We start from the raw sequence: 20,621 nt of genomic DNA, 5'->3' as shown, positions 1-20,621 counted from the left end.
TACCATTATAAAAATAATGAATAGCTTGTTTATTATTTAAGAAAATATTTATTAAGCACCTATGTTGTCTGAAATACTTTTAGAGATAACACAATAGATCAGTTTATTTTAATTAGCTGAGTATAAAATTGGCAATATATTACTAAGTCTCAAAAATGTGCATATTCTCTAATGCTGCAATTCTATTTCTGAAAATTTGTCCTAGGAAATATGACACAATGTTGTACACAAACATTTTTTGTAACAATAATATAGCCAAAATGTGTAATAATTGAGGATTCATTCTGTAAATTTTAATACATTATGAAATTGTTATGTTCTATATATTCCTAAATTTATTAAAATTCAAATTACATATATCATTTCTAAGAGAAGAAATGAGATATACATCAAAGGTTTTTAACACAACTTTATAAAGCAAATAGTTGAAATATCCTAAAGTTTTTAACAATGGGGAATTAAGTTATGGAACAGTCATATAGACAAATACTATGTAGCACTTAAAATTATGTTTAGAAGAATATTTAATGATATAGGAAAATATGCTGATATCTAAGTGGCAAAGGACATTGTAATCTAAAAATTACAAATATAGGATGATCTCAGTTTTTTAAAGAGAGAAATCATATATGGCATTTTATTTTATTTATTTATTTATTTATTTTTTTTTTTTGAGGCAAGGTCTCACTCTGTCACCCAGGCTGGAGTGCAGTGGCACAATCTCAGCTCACTGCCACTTCCACCTCCCGGGCTCAACCAGTCCCCTCGCCCCAGCCTCCCAAGTAGCTGGCTCTACAGGTGCATGCCACCAGGCCCAGCTAATTTTTTTATATTTGTAGAGACGGTCCCGCTGTATTGCTCAGGCGGGTCTCAAACTCTTAGTTAGGCTCAAGCAGTCCTCCCACCTTGGCCTCCCAAAATGTGCTGGGATTACAAGCGTGAAGCCACCATGCCCTGCCCTTAGTTTTAACTGCCATCCCCTCACTACAGTAGCCAGCCATATATGGCATTTTTAAAGGAAGAAATGTGTGTACATGTGTGTATGTGTGTGTGTGTGTTTTCATAGAGAAAAGGCTGGAAGGCTTTATACTAAAATCTTGTCAGTGGTTATCTTTGATTGCTTTTTATTTTCTTTATTTTCTTTTATATTATTATTATTATTATTATTATTATTATTTGAGATGGAGTCTCACTTTGTCACCCAGGCTGGAGTACAGTGGCACAATGTCAGCTCACTCCAACCTCCACCTCCCAGGTTCAAGTGATTCTCCTGCCTCAGCCTCCCGAGTAGCTGGATTACAGGTGTGCCAACACACTTAGCTAACTTTTTGTATTTTTAGTAGAGACAGGATTTCACCATGTTGGCCAGGCTAGTCTCGAATTCCTGACCTCAAGTGATCTGTCTGCCTCGGCCTCCCAAAGTGCCGGGATTACAGGCATGAGCCAGCACGCCCGGCCTATTTTTTTGTTTTGTTTTGTTTTTGTTTGTTTGTTTTTTTAAGAAAATAAATGTTTTCTACATTGAACATAAAGAATATATATTACTTTGTGGTCAGAAAAACAATGTTTTTTCAACTAAAACTATGTATGAACCTTAATATTTACATTTTTTACTTTGAAAAATAGATTTTATGCAATAAAATTCCTTTAATAAAGACTGTACTAATTTGGGTTTGGGTTGGGCTAAAATCAATCCATGAATAAACGGTTTATTCTGCAAATTAATAATGTAGAGGAGATTTTACAGAAATACTTTTAAGCTTAAGAGAACTTTTCAAGTACATTGAAAAGTATGCATAAGACTCCGTAAATCATTTTTTCATCAAATCCTGTCCTCTAGGTGCTTTTTCCTGGCAAATGAATTTGCATATTTCTGTGTGCTTTATGTAGAAGCAGTAGTCCATAATTCACTTACTTTACTGACAATCTGACTTTTCCCCTCTGCCATTTGGAAGGTGGTATGTGTATCATATATGTTGTATAAATGGTTCCCATTCACTCTCTAAATGACAGACAGACATCTTGTAACAATTTGGGTCACTTTTCCACAGGTGATGAAAACATACCATATGTATCATGCAGAGAGCATCAGTGCAGAGAGCAAGCTGAAAGAGGCCGAAAAACAAGAGGAAAAGCAAATTGGGAGATCTGGTGATCCAGTCTTCCATATTCGACTAGAGGAGAGACATCAACGGCGAAGCTCTGTAAAGAAAATTGAAAAAATGAAAGAAAAAGTAAGTAAAAAGAGATTGCAGAACTCTTCTGCCTTCATTTGAGGAGACAATACTAAGAACACTGATGCAATAGCTGATATCCACACATTGTAAATTATTGTGAAAAGACATGCATTTCCTCCCATGGGAATGAGAAATGTTTAGGAAATATAAAAATCATGTAATAACAGCTGGACATCATTTCGTGGTGAATGCCAAGTATTCAATACACAGTGTGGAGAACTTGAATATTAACAAGGAGATTTCATTGCGAATGGGCCTGAAGCCCAAATACATTGTTATTATTCCCCATAGCTGGGTAATTTTAGTTTGCTATTTAAATCAGATTCAAAATGTACTTTTGGCAAAGGACTTTGAGGGTCATTTGTATATGTGGAATAAATTGTTAAGGTTAATAAAAATGCATGTATGTTTCTCTGTCTTGATTAAAAATGACTTTGCATTCTTTCCCAATGCCTGGATCTTCTTCATTCCAGAGACAAGCAAAATATTCAGAAAATAAGCTAAAATCAATTAAGGCACGGAACGAATATCTCCTAACACTTGAAGCCACCAATGCCTCAGTTTTCAAGTACTATATTCATGATCTTTCTGATTTAATTGATGTGAGTACTTGAAGTTTTTGTCTTTTCCATATTAAAATGAAATTAACAATAACCATATTTCGTTGATTGGAAAATACTGTCATTTCTTAAGACTGTTATTTTACGTAATACTCAAAAAGAAAAAAATACTTTTATTTAAATTATCCGTAATATGAAGACACTATCATCTGTAAGATGCATGTGAAAAAGTGTGTATCCTAAAACCAATGAAAAATAACTGGTTAGATTCTGTGAAGCTGTGAGAAGCCTGGTAAACTTAGCTAAGACAGGGCCCAGTCATTTGCAAGTTATGCAGTGGCACAGCCCTAACTGCATTCATTAATTCAAAATATATTTATTGGGCCCCCACTACTGTGAGATGCTGAAGCTCTTAGAAGCCATATGCAGCCCTTACCCTCTAGGATTTAAAGTGGAGAAGACATACTTAAGAAATGATTAAATGGATGATTACTTTATTACAGTTGTGATCATTACTGGGATGCAAAATAGAGTGCACATAAGTGACATTTACAGATGTAACTAAGTCTCTGTACATTCTCTCATAGGATATGATATAAAAAAGCAATAATTAGGTTTATTTAGAGCTCTCCTAATACATATTCATTATATGTATGCAGCATTTACTGCCATTATTCCCCAACTTTAACCCTCCACATTATTAATTCATCCTTTCATTCAGAAAACATGTACTGAGTAGCCCAGTCATTGTGCTAACACTGTAGGAGACTGCAAAGATGAAACACAAAAATCCCATGTCCAAAAATGCCACTGCCTGCAAATAAAAGATAACAAGCGATTAAGTGCCGTAAAAACAGCACAGATAAAGTAATAGAGGTTCAGAGGGTTATCTGCTGGAATTTTATTCATATACTGCTTTGTATTGATTGGATTCAACAGTTTTATTATAGAATATTTTATGGCTCATAGTAGCTGTCATAATTTAAACATACAGTAGGTTAAAACAACTTCATTTTTCTGGTGAATTTAAGTCTCATGTATTTAGCTGTGCCAAACTGTTCAGCCACAGTTTGGGATTTCTACGAAAGAATTGTTGAGGGAAGGAATTATTTTTTAGCTTATTAACACTCTGATGTGCCTCTTTTTTTTTTTTTTGAAGACGGAGTCTCACTCTGTCACCCAGGCTTTAGTGCACTGGCACTATCTCGGCTTACTTAACCTCTGCCTCCTGGGTTCAAGCGATTCTTTTGCCTCAGCTTCCCGAGTATCTGGGACTACAGGCACGTGCTACCACACAGGCTAATTTTTGTATTTTTAGTAGAGATGGGCTTTCACCATGTTGCCCAGGCCAATGTTGAACTCCTAAGCTCAAGTGATCCACCTGCTTCAGCCTCCAGAAGAGCTGGGATTACAGGCCTGAGCCACTGTGCCTGGCCAGCCGCCTCACCCAACCTCTGATGTGAATTTTTTCTTTTCATCTCAAAACAACTTTATCCTATAATATCATAATTTGTTTATATAGAACCATGTAGTAATAAATAAAACCAGGGAAATTTTTTTTTCATTTATTACAAAATATTTCATTCAAGTAATCACTTGATTATTTGAAATGCAGAACCTTTTTGTGTTGTTTTAAATACTTACTTCTTCCAGCACCCTAATGAAATAAAAGGAACTTTTTCTGTTACACTGCTCCTAGATTTCCTAAATAAAAGATTTTATTTAGTTTCCTGAGTAAAAATAAGGAATTTTATAACCCCAGTTTTCAAACTTAAATCTGTCAGGTTTCTCCAAGGTATAGGGAATATAAAAGAACTAATATTCTTTCTTGCTTTTTTGATTAGGGTTCATTTTTGTAGTGATTGGAGTACTTGGCTAAATCCAAACCAATTTTTTTTTTTTCCCTGAGATGGAGTCTCACTCTGTCACCTAGGCTGGAGTTCAGTGGTACAATCTTGGCTCACTGCAACCTTGGCCTCCCAGGTTCAAGCGATTCTCCTGCCTCAGCCTCTTGAGTAGCTGGAATTACAGGCGTGCGCCACCTCACCCAGCTAATTTTTGTATTTTTAGTAGAGATGGGGATTTACCATGTTGGTTAGGCTGGTCTCGAACTCCTGACCTCGTGATCCACCTGGCTTAGCTTCCCAAAGTGCTGGCATTACAGGCGTGAATGTGCCACTGTGCCCAGCCCATCCAAACCAACTTTAATACAAGAAAAACTCTCCATGTATAGAAAAGTATTTCTTTAATACCTAAAAGGTGCTAAGCACCATTCCTGACAATGGGAATCCAGCAGTGAATAAAATGAAGGCTTCATCTTTATTGATTTTATGTACGAGTTGGGAGACAAACTATAAATGAATTTATATACATACAAGTACATGTATACACACAAACATATAAAATAAGTCATGACAATGCCATACAGAAAAATGAAACAGAGCTATGGATGTGCTTCTTTTGATGGGGTGTCCAGGAAAAGCCTGATACTTGAGCAGAGGAGTGAGCTGCAATGCCATGCAGCTATCTGGGGAAGGAATGCCTCACACAGAAGGACTGGCATATTGAAGGGTGCAGAGGCAGAGGTGTGTCTTCCTGTCTTAAGATGCTCATGGAATAGCAAAGGAGGCCAGGATGGCTGCAGCTGAGCAAGTGAGGAGGAAGGTGATAGGAGATGAGGTTGGCAGAAGCCCTATCACTTAGCATCTTTTGGATAGGGAAGGGTTTGAATTTTGTTCTATGTGTGATGGGAAGCCATTGAAGGGTTTTTTGAGCAGGGAAGTGACATCACCTGGGTTACATTTTAAAGATTCACTCTGGCAGCTGAGTGAGAAATAGAGTAAAGGAGTCAGGAGGACACGAGTGAAAACAGGGAGCTATAGCAAGAGTCTTTGCGGTTGCCCAGGCTAAAGATGATGCTGGCTTGGACTGGTGTAGTAGTGATAGACCTACACAAGTGGTAGGATCAAAACAGATTGAAGCTAGAGCTCACAGGAATTTGCTGCCATGTGTGAAAAAGAGGATAGAAATGACTGGTAGGTTGAGGTCCTAAAAAATGACTCCTAGGTTACTGATAATGCCATCTACTGAGATGGGGGCCCCAGGGGAGAAGCAGGCTGAAGCGGGAGCAGTAGTCCTGCTATGTCTGAGAAGACTGAGATACCTATCAGACATCTGTGTGGAGATGTAAAGGAGCATCCTCAATATTCTTGGGATATATCAGACTGGAATCGCATATCAGGATTTTGAGAGTCATCACCATCATTGTCATGGATATTTATTGAGTGCCTACCATGTAACAGGCAGGATAATCTCATTGAATCATCACAACACTCTGACATAAATAATGTTTTCTCCATTTTATAGATTGAAAAAAAAAAAACAAAACAAAACTGAGATTTAGCTAGGCTAGATAACTTGCCTAAGGTTATGCAGCCAATCAGGGATAGGCTTCAAACTCATACATTTTTAACTTCCAGATCTAATTGACTCTGACCTAAATAAGTAACTGTTAAATATCCCAAGTGATTTTCCATTTTTAAAAAAGTTGGACTTTTGAAAGATCAGTCTTAAATTTAAAATGTGAACAATTCTCAAATAATATAACTTAAGATATTGGAAATAAATGATATGAAATTGGTTTGTTGTATATTCAGCTGAAATTGGGTACTCTCTTAGTGAAAGTAATTTTTATGTTCCATGACTCACTTTTAAGGCAATTAGAGTGTGAATATGTATATTCTAAAATGGTTGCTTATTTTGTAGGAATCCAATTTGCATATATAGTAGTGATCCTAACAACCATTAAGCTTGACCCTTCCTGGTGAAAAAGAAACAGGTTGATTATTATGCAGAGGTATCTAGAATTCTTCATGCTTTGTGAGTTTATTTAGCAAAGTACATCTTATACTGAGCTATCTAATAATAATGAGAAGAGCTGTAATGCCTCCGGTGAGAAAAAGTCAAGACAACATTTTTAATGCACAGCATTTTGTATGTGAAATGACATGAAAGGCAGTAAATGTATCTTGATAAATTCAAAGCATTATAAAGAGTCAGAGAATTAAAGTTGAGATCTTTTTATATAAACCCCCAGTTTCCTTTTACCTTCCACTCATGTCAGTATCTGTCTTTTTTCTAACAAAGTTTCTATGATGAACCATTATAAATGGATCTATTGATACCACAGAAAAGTCATAAATTTTCCATAGAAACTATTATAGAAGCAGTACATGTGTATTGTAAAAAACCAGAAAATACTATAAGCAAATATAAAGTGATCACGTTTTTAATTTTAATTTTTATGACTATATAGTAGGTATATAAATTTATCAGGTACATGAGATATTTTGAAACAGGCATACAATGCATAATAATCACATCAGGGTAAATGCGGTATTCATCACCTCAAGCATTTATCATTTCTTTTTGTTACAAACATTCCAATTATATGTTTTTAGTTATTTTTAAGTGTACAACAAATTACTGTGTAGTAATTACTGTGTAGTAATTTATTGTACACTTAAATGTAGTCACCCTATTGTGCTGAAAAATACTAGCTCTTATTTGTTCTATCTAACTATATTTTTGTGCTTATTAACTATCCCCACTTCCCAATCACCCCCACTACCATTCTGTCTATCTCCATAAGTTTAATTGTTTTGATTTTTAGCTCTCACAAATGAGTGAGAAAATGTGAAGTTTGTCTTTCTGTGCCTGGCTTATTTTATTAATACTTAACATACTGTCCTCCAGTTCCACCCATGTTGTTGCAAATGACAGGATCTCGTTCTTTTTCATGGCCGAATAGAACTCCACTGTGTATATGTACCACATTTTCATTATCCATTTATCTATTGATGGGCACTTCAGTTGCTTCCAAATCTTGACTATTGTGAATAGTGCTGCAGTAAACATGGGAATGCAGATGTCTCTTTGTTGTAATGATTTTCTTTCTTTTGGGTGTATACCTAGCAGTAGGATTGCTAGATGATATGATAACTCTATTTTTAGTTTTTTGAGGTATTCCCATACTGTTCTCCATAGTGGCTGTACTAATTTACATTCCCACCAACAGTGTACACAAGTTCCCTTTCCTCCACATCCTTACCAGCTTTAGTTCTTTCCTGCCTTTTGGATAAAAGCCATTTTAACTGGGGTGAGATGATATCTCATTGTAGTTTTGATTTGCATCTCTGATGATCAGTGATGTTGAGTACCTTTTCATATACCTGTTTGCCATTTGTATGTCATCTTTTGAGATATCTCTATTTAGATCTTTTGCCTATTCTAAATTCAAATTTTAGATTTTTTCCTATTGAGTTGTTTGAGCTCCTTATATGCTCTGGTTATTTATCTCTTGTCAGATTGATAGCTTGCAAATATTTTCTCCCATTCTGTGGATTCTCTCTTCACTTTGTTGATTGTTTCTTTTGCTGCACAGAAGCTTTTTAACTTGATGTGTTTCCATTTGTTCATTTTTGCATTGTTTGCCTCTGCCTCTAGGGTGTTACTCAAGAAGTCTTTGCCCAGACCAATTGCCTAGAGAGTTTTTCCAATGTTTTCTTGTAGTAGTTGCATAGTTCAAAGTCTTAGATTTAAGTCTTTAATCCATTTTGATTTGATTCCTATGTATAGTGAGAGATAGAGGTCTAGTTTCATTCTTCTGCATACGGGTATCCAACTTTCCCAGAACATTTATTGAAGAGACCTTTCCCCAGTGTATGTTTGTGTTAGTCCATTATCACACTGCTATAAAGAACTGCCCAAGACTGGGAAATTTATAAAGGAAAGAGGTTTAATTGACTCACAGTTCCACATGGCTGGGGATGCCTCAGGAAACTTACAATCATGGTGGAAGGGAAAGCAAACACGTCTTTCTTCACGTGGCAGCACGAAAGAGATGTGCCAAGCAAGGAAAAGCCCCTTATAAAACCATCAGATCATGTGAGAACTCATTCAGTATCACAAGAATAGCATGAGGGTAATTGTCCCCATGATTCAATTACCTCCCACCGGGTCCTTCACATGACATGTGGGGATTATGGGAACTACAATTCAAGATGAGATTTGGGTGGGGACACAGCCAAACCATATCAATGTTCCTGGCACTTTTGTTGAAAATGAGTTCACTGTAGATGTATGGATTCATTTCTGGGTTCTCTATTCTGTTCCACTGGTCTATGTTTATGCCAGTACAGTTTTGGTTACTATAGCTTATGTTACTGTGGCTGTCTTGGTTATTATAGTTTTGTAGTATAATTGAAATTAGGTAGTGTGATTCCTCAAGTGTTTTTCTTTTTGCTCAGGATGGCTTTGGCTACTGTAGGTTTTTTGTGGTTCAGTATAAACTTTAGGATTATTTATTCTATTTCTGTAAAGAGTATTATTGGTATTTCATAGAGATTGCATTGAATCTGTAGACCGCTTTGGGAAGTCTGGACATTTTAACAATATTGATTCTCCCAATCCATGAACATGGAATATCTTTCCATTTTATTGTATTTTCAGTTTCTTGCATCAGTGTTTTATAGTTTTTATTGTAGAGATCTTTCATTTCTTTGGTTAAGTTTATTCCTAGGTATCTTATTATATTTGTAGCTATTATAAATGGGATTACTTTCTTGATATCTTTTTCAGTTTGTGTGCTGTTGGCATATAGAAATGTTGATTTTGTATCCTGTAACTTTACTGAATTTGCTTATCAGTTCTAATAGTTTTTTAGTGGCATCGTTAGCTTTTTCCAAATATTCAGATCATATCACCTGTAAACAAGGATAATTTGACTTTTTCTTTCCCAATTTGTACGTTATTTCTTTCTCTTCTCTGATTCCACTATCTAGGACTTCCAGTGATCACATTCTTACCATCTAAGATCATCATTGTTAAAGCTAGACTTTCTCTATGTCCCTATATACACATTTTTAAACCAGAAGGAGAGTATGAAATAATATTTTACAAAGAGCATTCTAACCTGCTTTTTAAAATCAATAATCTTTATCCCTCCATCTCAGTAGATTTTTGTCTCATCTAATACATACCACATTTCCATTTGTGACCCCAAGGAATGTTCCACAGCTGATGTGTCTAGGCAAGATCTGATTTAGGATTACACATTATGTCTGGATGATATGTCCCTTAAGTTTTTTTTAATCCAGGCAAGTTCTTTTATTTATTTGTTTATTTATTTATATTGAGATGGAATCTTGCTCTGTTGCCCAGGCTGGAGTGCAGTGGTGCAATCTCAGCTCACTGCAACCTCCACCTCCCAGGTTCAAGCAGTTCTGCCTCATCCTCCCAAGTAGCTGGGATTACAGGTATGGACCACCATGCCCGGCTAATTGTTTTGTATTTTTAGTAGAGACGGGGTTTCACCATGTTGGCCAGGCTGGTTTCGAACTCCTGACCTCAGGTGATCGGCCTACCTCGGCCTCCCAAAGTGCTGGGATTACAGGCTTGAGCCACTGTGCCCAGCCTAATCCAGCAAAATTCTTTGTTGAAGAGACACGGACAGGTGTTCCTCAGAATGCCCCAGCTTCTGGATTTGTCTATTACCTCCTTATGTCATTCATCCTGTTTCTTTATCCTGTATATTCTTGCAAGTTGAACTTTACATAAAGGCCTGATGGGTTCAAGTTAAGCACTTTGCAATAGAATACATCATTAAGTGTGTTGCTACATCTTATTTAGGCATAGCACAACATCTATTTAACCCACCAACGGTGATGCTAAAATTGCTGTCTTTGGGTGATGTGACTTCGATTTCCTACATTTTATAGTTAAGTCTTCCCTCCTTACAACAGACTATGGATATTTTAAAACCTCTCAAATTTATATTTTATTACACTGGAAATCTACTAATTTGGAACTCAGCAACATCTGAGCTATAATTTACTTTTGTTCAGCAAAACTCTTTCTTACAGTAAAAATTAATAATGTAAACTAAAGGGGAATAACAATTTTTAAAATGTTTTTAAGCACTTCAGACTAATCAGTTTACATATATATCATTGACACTGTATTTAATGGAATCTCCTTTTGTTAACTACTACAGCTAAAACTTTTAATAATTCAACACTTTAATAGACAAGTTTGTCTTTTCTATATATTTAGAGGTGATCTAATGGTTTTAAAAATATTTAATAATTCTCAATTTTTATCTATTTGAGATAACCTTTACCTATCAATATTAGTTTGAATTACTAAAGTGCATTCTCTCTTTCTCTCTCTGTCTCTCTCTCTTTTTCTCTGTATCTCTCTGAGAAATTGCTGCCAATGTAGAAAATCTCTAATCATTTATAAATAATGGTTTTTGGAGGTCTACTGAAATGTATTTTTAGTAAATCTTACATACTTAATTGTGCCTTGTTAGGATCAATGAATGAACATTATGATGAGTTCCATCACTGAACATGACTCCTTCATAAACTTAGTAGGTAAAAATTAATTTCTTGATCAAGTCCAAGTTAAAAATATTAGATATCAGAACTCTAACGTTTATTGATATTGATGGTAATACAATGAAGAAAATGGCTCAATTGTTAACCAAGTATCTATTCTTTTATTTCAGCTGAAAATATTTGAATGTAGTATACCAAACAAGGGTTGGACACTTGTGGGTACTCCAGATATTGAATTATGTCTATGGAGAAGGGAAGGAATTGTGATTGGGGAGGGGGAACTTGGAGAACTTCTGAAATATCAGTAACATTAAAAGGAACATAACCTGGGCGCGGTGGCTCACACCTGTAATCCCAGCACTTTGGGAGGCTGAGGCAGGCAGATCACCTGAGGTCAGAAGTTCGAGACCAGCTGACCAACATGGTGAAACCCTGTCTCTACTAAAAATACAAAAACATTAGCCAGGCGTGGTGGTGGGTGTCTATAATCCCAGCTACTCAGGAGGCTGAGGCAGGAGAATCGCTTGAACCTGGGAGGTGGATGTTGCAGTGAGCCAAGATTGCGCCATTGTACTCCAGCCTAGGCGACAAGAAGAAAAGTCAGTCTCAAAAAAAAAAAACAAAATAAACGTATATGTTTTGTACTTTTCTGTAAGTATGGCATATTTTATATTTAAAAAAGAAAAAGCATGGAATTAGTAAAATGATAGATATATGCCTTAAATATGTTTAATCTAAAGCTCACCAATATACTTGTACCTGCCAATCTTTTAATATTATGATTTATCTTTTTGTTCTTTGTTTTTACTATGCATTATATACTTTTAATGATTTATCTGTTGTACAGAGTTCAGAGTAATCTTTCTTTACACACATCACTTTCGTTGTGTATCATTTATAATTTCTAGTTTGAGGGTTTTTTCATGAAGAAAAAATATTCTGGACATGTACAACGTTTTCACAATCTTGCACAGTTGTTATACCTTTGCCTCACCTAATAGCAATTTTGTTTACTCCTGAGTCTTTCCAACAATTTTTTAGACTTATTTTATCAGTTTATTTCATAGGTAATTAAATTATAGTTATAATAAATATAAATGGCACAAATATTGTACAGTCTGTTCTTGGAGGCATACAGATGAATTGTTGGAGCAGAAATGTAGAGGAGTATTAGAGAGCACCTACTGGCTGTGTGTGTTCACATTGCCTTTGGCATTGGTCACTATGCTTTAGAGCAAGGGTGGATAAATATTTTCTGTAAGGGGCCAGATGGTAAATATTTTAGGGTTTGTGAGCCCATATTGTCTGTGTCACAACTACTCAACTCTAGTGCAAAAGTAGCCATAGATAATAAGTAAGCAAACGGGTGTGATTGTATTGCAGTCAGACTTTCTTTACCTTACCAAGCTGCGGGCTGGATTTGGCTCATAGGCTCTAGTTTGCGGATCCTGATTTATAAAATGAAGCAAGTGTTAGTTAACCTGGAGTATCACTTAAAACAGAAGACTTTTGAGAGTGCTTCTCCTCTGTCTCTGAAGAAAGTCCTAAATAAATTTTAGTTTGTAAAATAACAATCTCTTAGCTTGGAATCAAGTGGGAAGTGGAATACACTGTTAATTTCACAACAAATAAGGACTTTTATTATGTCATGCTAAAAAATATAAATTGTAAGAATAAATATATTGCAAATATTGGCCAAAGGAAGTTTAATTGGTTGGGAGAATAAAGGTATCATTGTAGAGGAAAATAGATTGTAGTGTTTGTAAATAATAGTTTAAATATCAGTGATAATTATTATCCCCAATATTAAGTGCAAAAGAGCCTATAACTTATTATCCTGTAAGAATTAGGATGTGTTACAACTAGAAGAAAAATCATAACAGGCAACAAATATTTGTAATTGAATGCTGAGAGTTCCAAAAGATTATGATTTGCTAAGAGAAAAGAATTAGAGTACAAGTCTTAATGCTAGGATCCTCTGATCTATAATCAGATTCAACACGCTGAAAATATGGAATTCTTAAAGCAACTGGTTTTAAAATTGCATTACTGATAATGTAGCCTCTTCCAGTTCAGTTCCACACCTTCAAAATGTATTCAGAGAAACTCAGTCCTCAACAATAAAATTCTATCCGTGCTGTCTCCCAGAGCACCTGCCCAGTAATAATAAAGTATTTGTCATCCTTGCAGTACAGTTTCATGGTCTCCAGTTTCTCCCTATAAACATTTGCAGGTTGGTTGAAAGCGTGAAAGATAAATCTTTGTTATTATAATTATGGAATATTGCCAAGGAATAATCCCCTACTCCAGCCAGTTTTCTTCATAGAGATTATCTGTCACATGTGTTTTATTGGCCATTTATGCAGAATAAGATTGAAATTAGATTACATCATATATTGCCTGCCATCCTTTTTTATCTTTTCTGAATAATCAGCTACGTTAAAGCTTTTAGCCTTATCTTTTTTGTGTCTTGGGACATGTGTTTAATTAAAAAGCAACTTATTCAGAGTTCAGAGTTTTCTTAGTTTGACTTTTCACCCATATAACGGTATTAAGATTTGTCCATGAAAACCTGTCCCATTGTAGTACTGTATTCCCCATTAGACATGAACTCCTATTAGGAAGATTATGGAGAGATCATGTTAAATGGGTTAGGATATTGCAGAGATCATGTAAACTGATTTAGGCATGGTTTTATCCCTTTGTGATAGAAAGGGTATTTAAAAACTGAAATGAGTTGGATGACTGAAGTAGTTGGCTTTTTTTGTTTTGTTTTGTTTTAAGTTTTTTTTTCTTTATTATTATACTTTAAGTTTTAGGGTACATGTGCACATTGTGCAGGTTAGTTACATATGTATACATGTGCCATGCTGGTGCGCTGCACCCACTAACTTGTCAGCTAGCATTAGGTATATCTCCCAATGCTATCCCTCCCCCCTCCCCCCACCCCACCACAGTCCCCAGAGTGTGATATTCCCCTTCCTGTGTCCATGTGAGCTCACTGTTCAATTCCCAACTATGAGTGAGAATATGCGGTTGGAAGTTCTGGCCAGGGCAATTAGGCAGGAGAAGGAAATAAAGGGTATTCAATTAGGAAAAGAGGAAGTCAAATTGTCCCTGTTTGCAGACGACATGATTGTATATCTAGAAAACCCCATTGTCTCAGCCCAAAATCTCCTTAAGCTGATAAGCAACTTCAGCAAAGTCTCAGGATACAAAATCAATGTACAAAAATCACAAGCATTCTTATACACCAGCAACAGACAAACAGAGAGCCAAATCATGAGTGAACTCCCATTCACAATTGCTTCAAAGAGAATAAAATACCTAGGAATCCAACTTACCAGGGATGTGAAGGACCTCTTCAAGGAGAACTACAAACCACTGCTCAAGGAAATAAAAGAGGACACAAACAAATGGAAGAACATTCCATGCTCATGGGTAGGAAGAATCAGTATCGTGAAAATGGCCATACTGCCCAAGGTAATTTACAGATTCAATGCCATCCCTATCAAGCTACCAATGTCTTTCTTCACAGAATTGGAAAAAACTACTTTAAAGTTCATATGGAACCAAAAAAGAGCCCGCATCGCCAAGTCAATCCTAAGCCAAAAGAACAAAGCCGGAGGCATCACACTACCTGACTTCAAACTATACTACAAGGCTACAGTAACCAAAACAGCATGGTACTGGTACCAAAACAGAGATATAGATCAATGGAACAGAGTAGTTGGCTTTTAAAGTTCTTTTCAGTGGAGGTTCCAGGAGTCTTTGCTTAAAGGAAGGTGCACCAATCTGGTTTCCCCCTGCAGTATGGGCTGTTCTTTCTCTTTTCTCAGTCTCCAGTGTTCACTTACCCTTTTTGGCTGGACTTCTGAATGTTGGGAGTCACCTGAGGCATTATCTCTTGCTTCCATGGCTTAAGTACCATCTGATGGCTCCTAGATTTTTACCACCAGCGTTGATCATCTTCCTGGGCTCCAGATTTGTACATCAACTCACTACCGAGCATCCCTAACCAGATGTCTAACAGGCATCTTGAACATGTAAAATACTCAAAACACAACTATTTATATCCATTCGCCCTACTGTCATCATCCTCCACACACATAACAACATTCTTCTTAGTCATGTTTTACACCTCAGAAAATAATGCCACTTTCCGCTAAAAACCAGTTCTCTTGTTCCACACATATAAATTCATCAGCAAATCCTGTCATCTTTACCTCCTAAATGTCCCAAACCCTGCCACTTCTCACTAGCTGTACTTGCAGTTTCCTAAATTAAGCCTCTTCATTCTTTGACTGCACTATTGCAATAGCTTCCTAAGCTTACACTCATATGTTCCAAAAATCCATTCTCTTCCCAAGCAGCCAGAGTATTGAAAAACATAAATCACTTGAGACCAGCCTGGCCAACATAGCAAAACCCCGTCTCTAATAAAAATGCAAAAATTAGCTGGGCATGATACTAGGTGCCTGTAATCCCAACTAGTTGGGAGGATGAGGCAGGAGAATCACTTGAATCCAGGAGGTGGAGGTTGCAGTGAGCTGAGATCATGCCATTGCCCTCCAGCCTGGACAACAGAATGAGACTCCACAAAAAAAAAAAAAAAAAAAAAAAAGAGAAAGAAAAACATAAATCAGATATATCAATTCCTATTTCATATTCTCCAAAGACCTCCCATTGTCCTTAGAATAAAATCCAAACTATTCACCAAGACCCTGTATGAACTGATGCCTACCTGCATTTAGTGTCATCTCTTGCAACTTTTCCCTTAGTCACCATACATCAGGTACATTAGCCTTCTTTGTTCAGAACCACCAAGCTTTTTCTCGCCTGGGGCCTTTGCACTTTTTGTCTGGAACACTTTTCCAGAGCATTGCAGGACTGACTGCTTCTTTTCATTTATGTTGCACTTCAGCTGCCCTATATAAAAGGACAACACCCTTTCCCCTAACTCTCCCTATTCCTTTGACCCTTTATCTTATCTATAGGATTTACCATCTGGCCTGTATTTAATTGGGTTTGGTTTGCTCATTCTCTCTCCTCTCTCATTATTTGATTCAGGCTGGTTACAGAGATTTTAGCCTGGGAAAAATGAGTAGCAGCTCCTCTGAAGGAAATGATTGTCCATTGCTATATGGGTGGGTGATGTGTTAGGCAGCAAATAATCTATTTGGCCTACTCATTGGCTGAGGCATATGCAACTCACTCCTCCTATTTGCTACTTTGTACCCATCCCTATCACACAGATGTGCCATTTTGATCTTTTCATTGCTCAAGAGAAAACAAAACAACTTTTTCTAACTGCTTGGTTACAGTTCTTAAAACAACAAGAAGAGTTAAATTGTCAGCTAGCTCTCTGTGGACCTTCAGGAACCCAGATATGAAAACTCGTGTGTAAAAGTTGCCTGTAGAAGTTTAGACATCTGGTTCAGTCCTGCAAGATGCCTGTCTCTCACAAAATGTGTTTGTGGTTTCTAGGGTGAAATTCTGTATAGTTAGGAAAATAGAGAAGGTCAAAGAGGTAGTTATGCAGAAGAAATCCACTTTCTTCATTTGACTACTATGTAAAAGCTCTGAACTTTTCTATTTCTGGTCCTTTATAATTCACTTTGCTTAGGTTGCACTATTTTGCAAGAAGCCTCAAAATAAGGAGTGGATAGAGTCTATACCCAATATCCATGGCTTTAGAATGACCAAAGCCAGGCTTCTTTAAACCCAGAGATAAGACCCAGGACATGAGATCACAGAAGTCTCTCAAACAGAGACCAGAGTATAGAAATGAAGGTAGAATAATTCTGCAGAAGAGAATTCTGCAGAGTATAGAAATGAAGATAGAATAATTCTGCCGAAGAGAGTAATTCCTTTCCATTCTCACGACAACTGCTGAATTCTGGAGTCACATGGGAGCCTGGGGCTGCCCTCCAGTTACTCCAGTGCAACCCTGGTGAACGACCGTGGCTGCTACTGTTCTTGAAACATGAATGTCAGACTTGTTTCCCATACAGTTCCACTATGGTAACTCCTGTTTTAGGAGCAAACTTCTACCCCACTAGGGCTCATATCATGGAGTTATGCCAAAAAATAAAAGATATTCCTTCTGAACAGCTGTGATCCAGTTATACCTAACATTACACATTATACTCACCATGTTATTTCAGCCAACTCTCAGCATTTGTCACAGTCCTCCATACAGATGGTCCTCAACTTACACTGGTTCAACTTACAGTTTTTCAGCTTTACAATTGATTTATCTGGACGTAACCCCACTGCAAATAGAGGAGCATCTAGACTTACAATGGCTCAACTTGCAACTTTTCGACTTTACAATAAGTTTATTGGGGCATTAAATGCATTTTTAATTTATAGTATTTTCCACTTAACAACAGGTTTATTGGGATGTAACCCATTGTAAGTTGAGGAGCGTCTGTACTTGGATTTCATCTTCATTTTGATACTATTTGCAACCCTTTTGCCTAAGAAAATTAATCTACTGTGATGATTTAGACTAATATCTACTGGAATCTGTCTTGACAGGTTTTCAGATATTTTTAAAATATACATATGCCCTTCTGTTTCCAACAGCCTTTTCTTCTCCAATTTTAATCCATAATTTTATGTATCTGTTCAGAATTTTTCATCCATCAGAACATTGCTTTGTTTTCATGAAATCTTGTATTGGTTTCTTATGTATTTTCATCACTAAATGCACTTGGGCTATAACTCAGCTCTTTGTGCAGAGGCTGGCTTTTCATATTGTCATTAATAATTCATGAGCTCCATAGAATTACTCTAAACCTTTTTAACCAAGTATCTTGAATCTTAACAGACCCAGTGTCATTTCAGTTTCTAGTTTAGAAAAAAAAAAAAAGATTCAGTGACTAGCCTTGCTGTCTCAGGGGACCTTGAATAAGAATTTCCTTTTTTCTGTATCTTGTTTCTAGTTCAAGATGCCTGAAAAACCTAGAGTGTAGAAATGCTGCCTATCAGAAGTAACAAAATTAGGCCAATTAAGTGATCTTATAGACTGACAAGCACCATAGGGGTCAGAGAAGGAAATTTCCTATCAAAACTCTTCACAGAAGCCTCCTAAGGGTAGCACTCAAAGCTCAGAAGACACCTGGGGAGGCTCCTATATCAGTTACTAAGCCACATGCACGCTCCTCCTAGCCTAGGAGGAAGCCACGATGAAATTGTCTCTTGCTGGGCCCAGACCTGCAGAATCCAGCTGACTGCACTGGGTATGGAAACATGCACTGATGCTTTTGTAGTCTTCATATTTATTTCCCCAAAGAAGCTACACTTAAAATTTTGAGGCGTGAGCTAAGTCTCGGAATAATGAAAATTTAGTATGTATTTTTCAGAGCTCCAAGTCAATCTGGTGGTTGGGATTAGATTGCTTTCTCTTTTTTTTTCTGCGTTTTCCTTCTCTCTGTCTTTCTCTTTTAAGTTAAGAGATTTGGGGGTTTTGGTGGGAGGCGGAGGCTTTTCTCCTGATTTCATTCCTCTTGATTTCAATTTTTTAAGTCCCTTTGGAATCAATACTCATAAAATAGAACAGCTTGTCTCATCTGCTGCATTATAATCCAGTAGAATCTATCTTCTTTCAGAATAGTGAGATGTTTTTAAACACTGGTACATCTAAAAAAAAAAAGAGGTCATTTCCTTTACAAATTTGTGTTTTCATTAATGCAAATTTCCTATCTTTCTTGAAAGATAGAATAATTTTTCAGGCCCTCTGATATGTATAAAACCACTACACAGAACCATTATAGATTTTGAAAAGCAAGAGGAATACAAGAGGACTTTGTTCATCTGGGACTAGAATTTCTAAATTAACCAAAATGAATCATTCTCTATATTTGAGTGCAGCTGATTCCACTGGAAATGTATTAATGATGAGACTGATTGCTGCATTTCATAATTGTATTTTGCTTGTATTTGTAATTATGGTGTCACAGCTACTTTCTGTTTTTTTAAATCAAGTCGTCTTTAATCAAGTCCTTTTTTCTGCTTGGGGAAATAGCACCCCCAAAAGACATGGTTGCAGGCCCATTTACTTGATGATTGTTTTAGGGCATTGCTTCTTAGACTTTTAATGTGCATATGAATCACCTGTGGATCCTTTTTAATCTTAAGATTCTGAAATAGATCGGGGTAGAACTCAGGATCCTGCATTTCTTTTTTTTTCTTTTTCCTTCCTTCCATCCTTCCTTCCTTCCCTTTTTTCTTCCTTCCTTGCTTTCTTTTTTTCTTTTTCTTTTTCCTTTGAGACAGGGGTCCCACTCTGCTGCCCAGGCTAGAGTGCAGTGGTACAATCTCAGCTTACTGCAGCCTCTACCTCCCAGGATCAAGTGATCCCCCAGTCTCAACCTCCTGAATAGCTAGGACCACAGCACCCACTCCTATACTCGGCTAATTTTTAAAATTTTTTGTAGAGACAGTGTCTGACTATGTTACTCAGGCTCTTCTTGAACCCCTGGGCTCAAGCAGTCCTCCCACCTTGGCCCCTTGAAGTGCTGGGATTACAGGCGTGAGCCACCACGCCCAGCCAAGATCCAGCATTTCTAACAAGCCCCTGGTGATGCCATTGCTGCTGGTCCACAGACTAAATTTTAAATAGCAAGATTTTAGAATATCTTTACATAAAAATTTCAAATTTAATAATTCTGAAATTGGAGGGTAAAGGTTAGAATTAAATAGGTTAGTTGTAAGGACCAACCTATTTAATTTAATTCCAAGGGTGGAATTAAACAGGTTCTAAAGACAGGTCAGTGAAGACAGATCCAATGGTTCACATCCTGGTAGATACATCGTTTGTACAAAAGTTGCTTTCTTTGCGACTCCTCCACTATTTTAACAGCAAACCAACGGACAGCTTATGTTCAAATTCCTTGTGGATGGAGATAGTTTATTTACTATGTTCCAATCTTTATATGCCTAGAGCCTAGCATGTTCCCTGGCACTTAATCCATGGCCAATTAGTGAGTTGAATTGAATCAAACTGAATTGATTGAACTTCATTGGAACAATATAGGGAAAGGACCTGGTTTCGTAACTTTAAAGTCACTTCTTTCCTCTTTAAGTGATTTATACTGCTTTTATGTACAAATTGAAAATGAACCTGTCAGTAATTGTCAGTAATTGATTACTAATTTCCAGTATTATGCTTTTTTTCAAGTCATATTCTCTTAAAATGCAACATGAAAAAATACAAATGCAAATTAAAGATAATGAAGATTCAAGAATCTCAAAGCTGTTATATTCCTAGGAATACTAAATGAAATTCTATCTCCAATAAGCAGACTTTGGCAATCATTTATTATTTAAGAATTTTATTCTGGGGATAAGAGGGAAGGCATTCCTAGACTATTTTGGCAGATTCTAACCTGTTCTTCTCACTTCTAAAAGTTTATTCT

At 36.6% G+C, this 20,621-nt stretch overlaps 1 protein-coding gene across 5 annotated transcripts in view; it reads left to right on the top strand.

Annotated features, from left to right (window-relative positions):
- Positions 1-20,621, top strand: part of SRGAP1 (SLIT-ROBO Rho GTPase activating protein 1) — a 303,946-nt gene that overhangs the window by 199,700 nt on the left and 83,625 nt on the right. For 4 of the 5 annotated variants that reach the window (XR_010148280.1, XM_016923108.4, XM_016923107.4 and 1 more), the window contains 2 exons: positions 2,052-2,234; positions 2,711-2,839. Coding sequence is in view for 4 of the 5 variants with exons in the window: in XM_016923108.4 (XP_016778597.3) it covers positions 2,052-2,234; positions 2,711-2,839 (312 nt within the window). In the remaining variant the exon portion in view is untranslated. The remainder of the gene's footprint in view (positions 1-2,051; positions 2,235-2,710; positions 2,840-20,621) is intronic. The other variant, XM_016923110.4, reaches the window with a different exon arrangement.

The sequence above is a fragment of the Pan troglodytes genome, chromosome 10, assembly GCF_028858775.2.
Source record: "Pan troglodytes isolate AG18354 chromosome 10, NHGRI_mPanTro3-v2.0_pri, whole genome shotgun sequence".
NCBI lineage: Eukaryota > Metazoa > Chordata > Mammalia > Primates > Hominidae > Pan > Pan troglodytes.
This window is presented reverse-complemented; position numbering and strand designations above follow the sequence as displayed.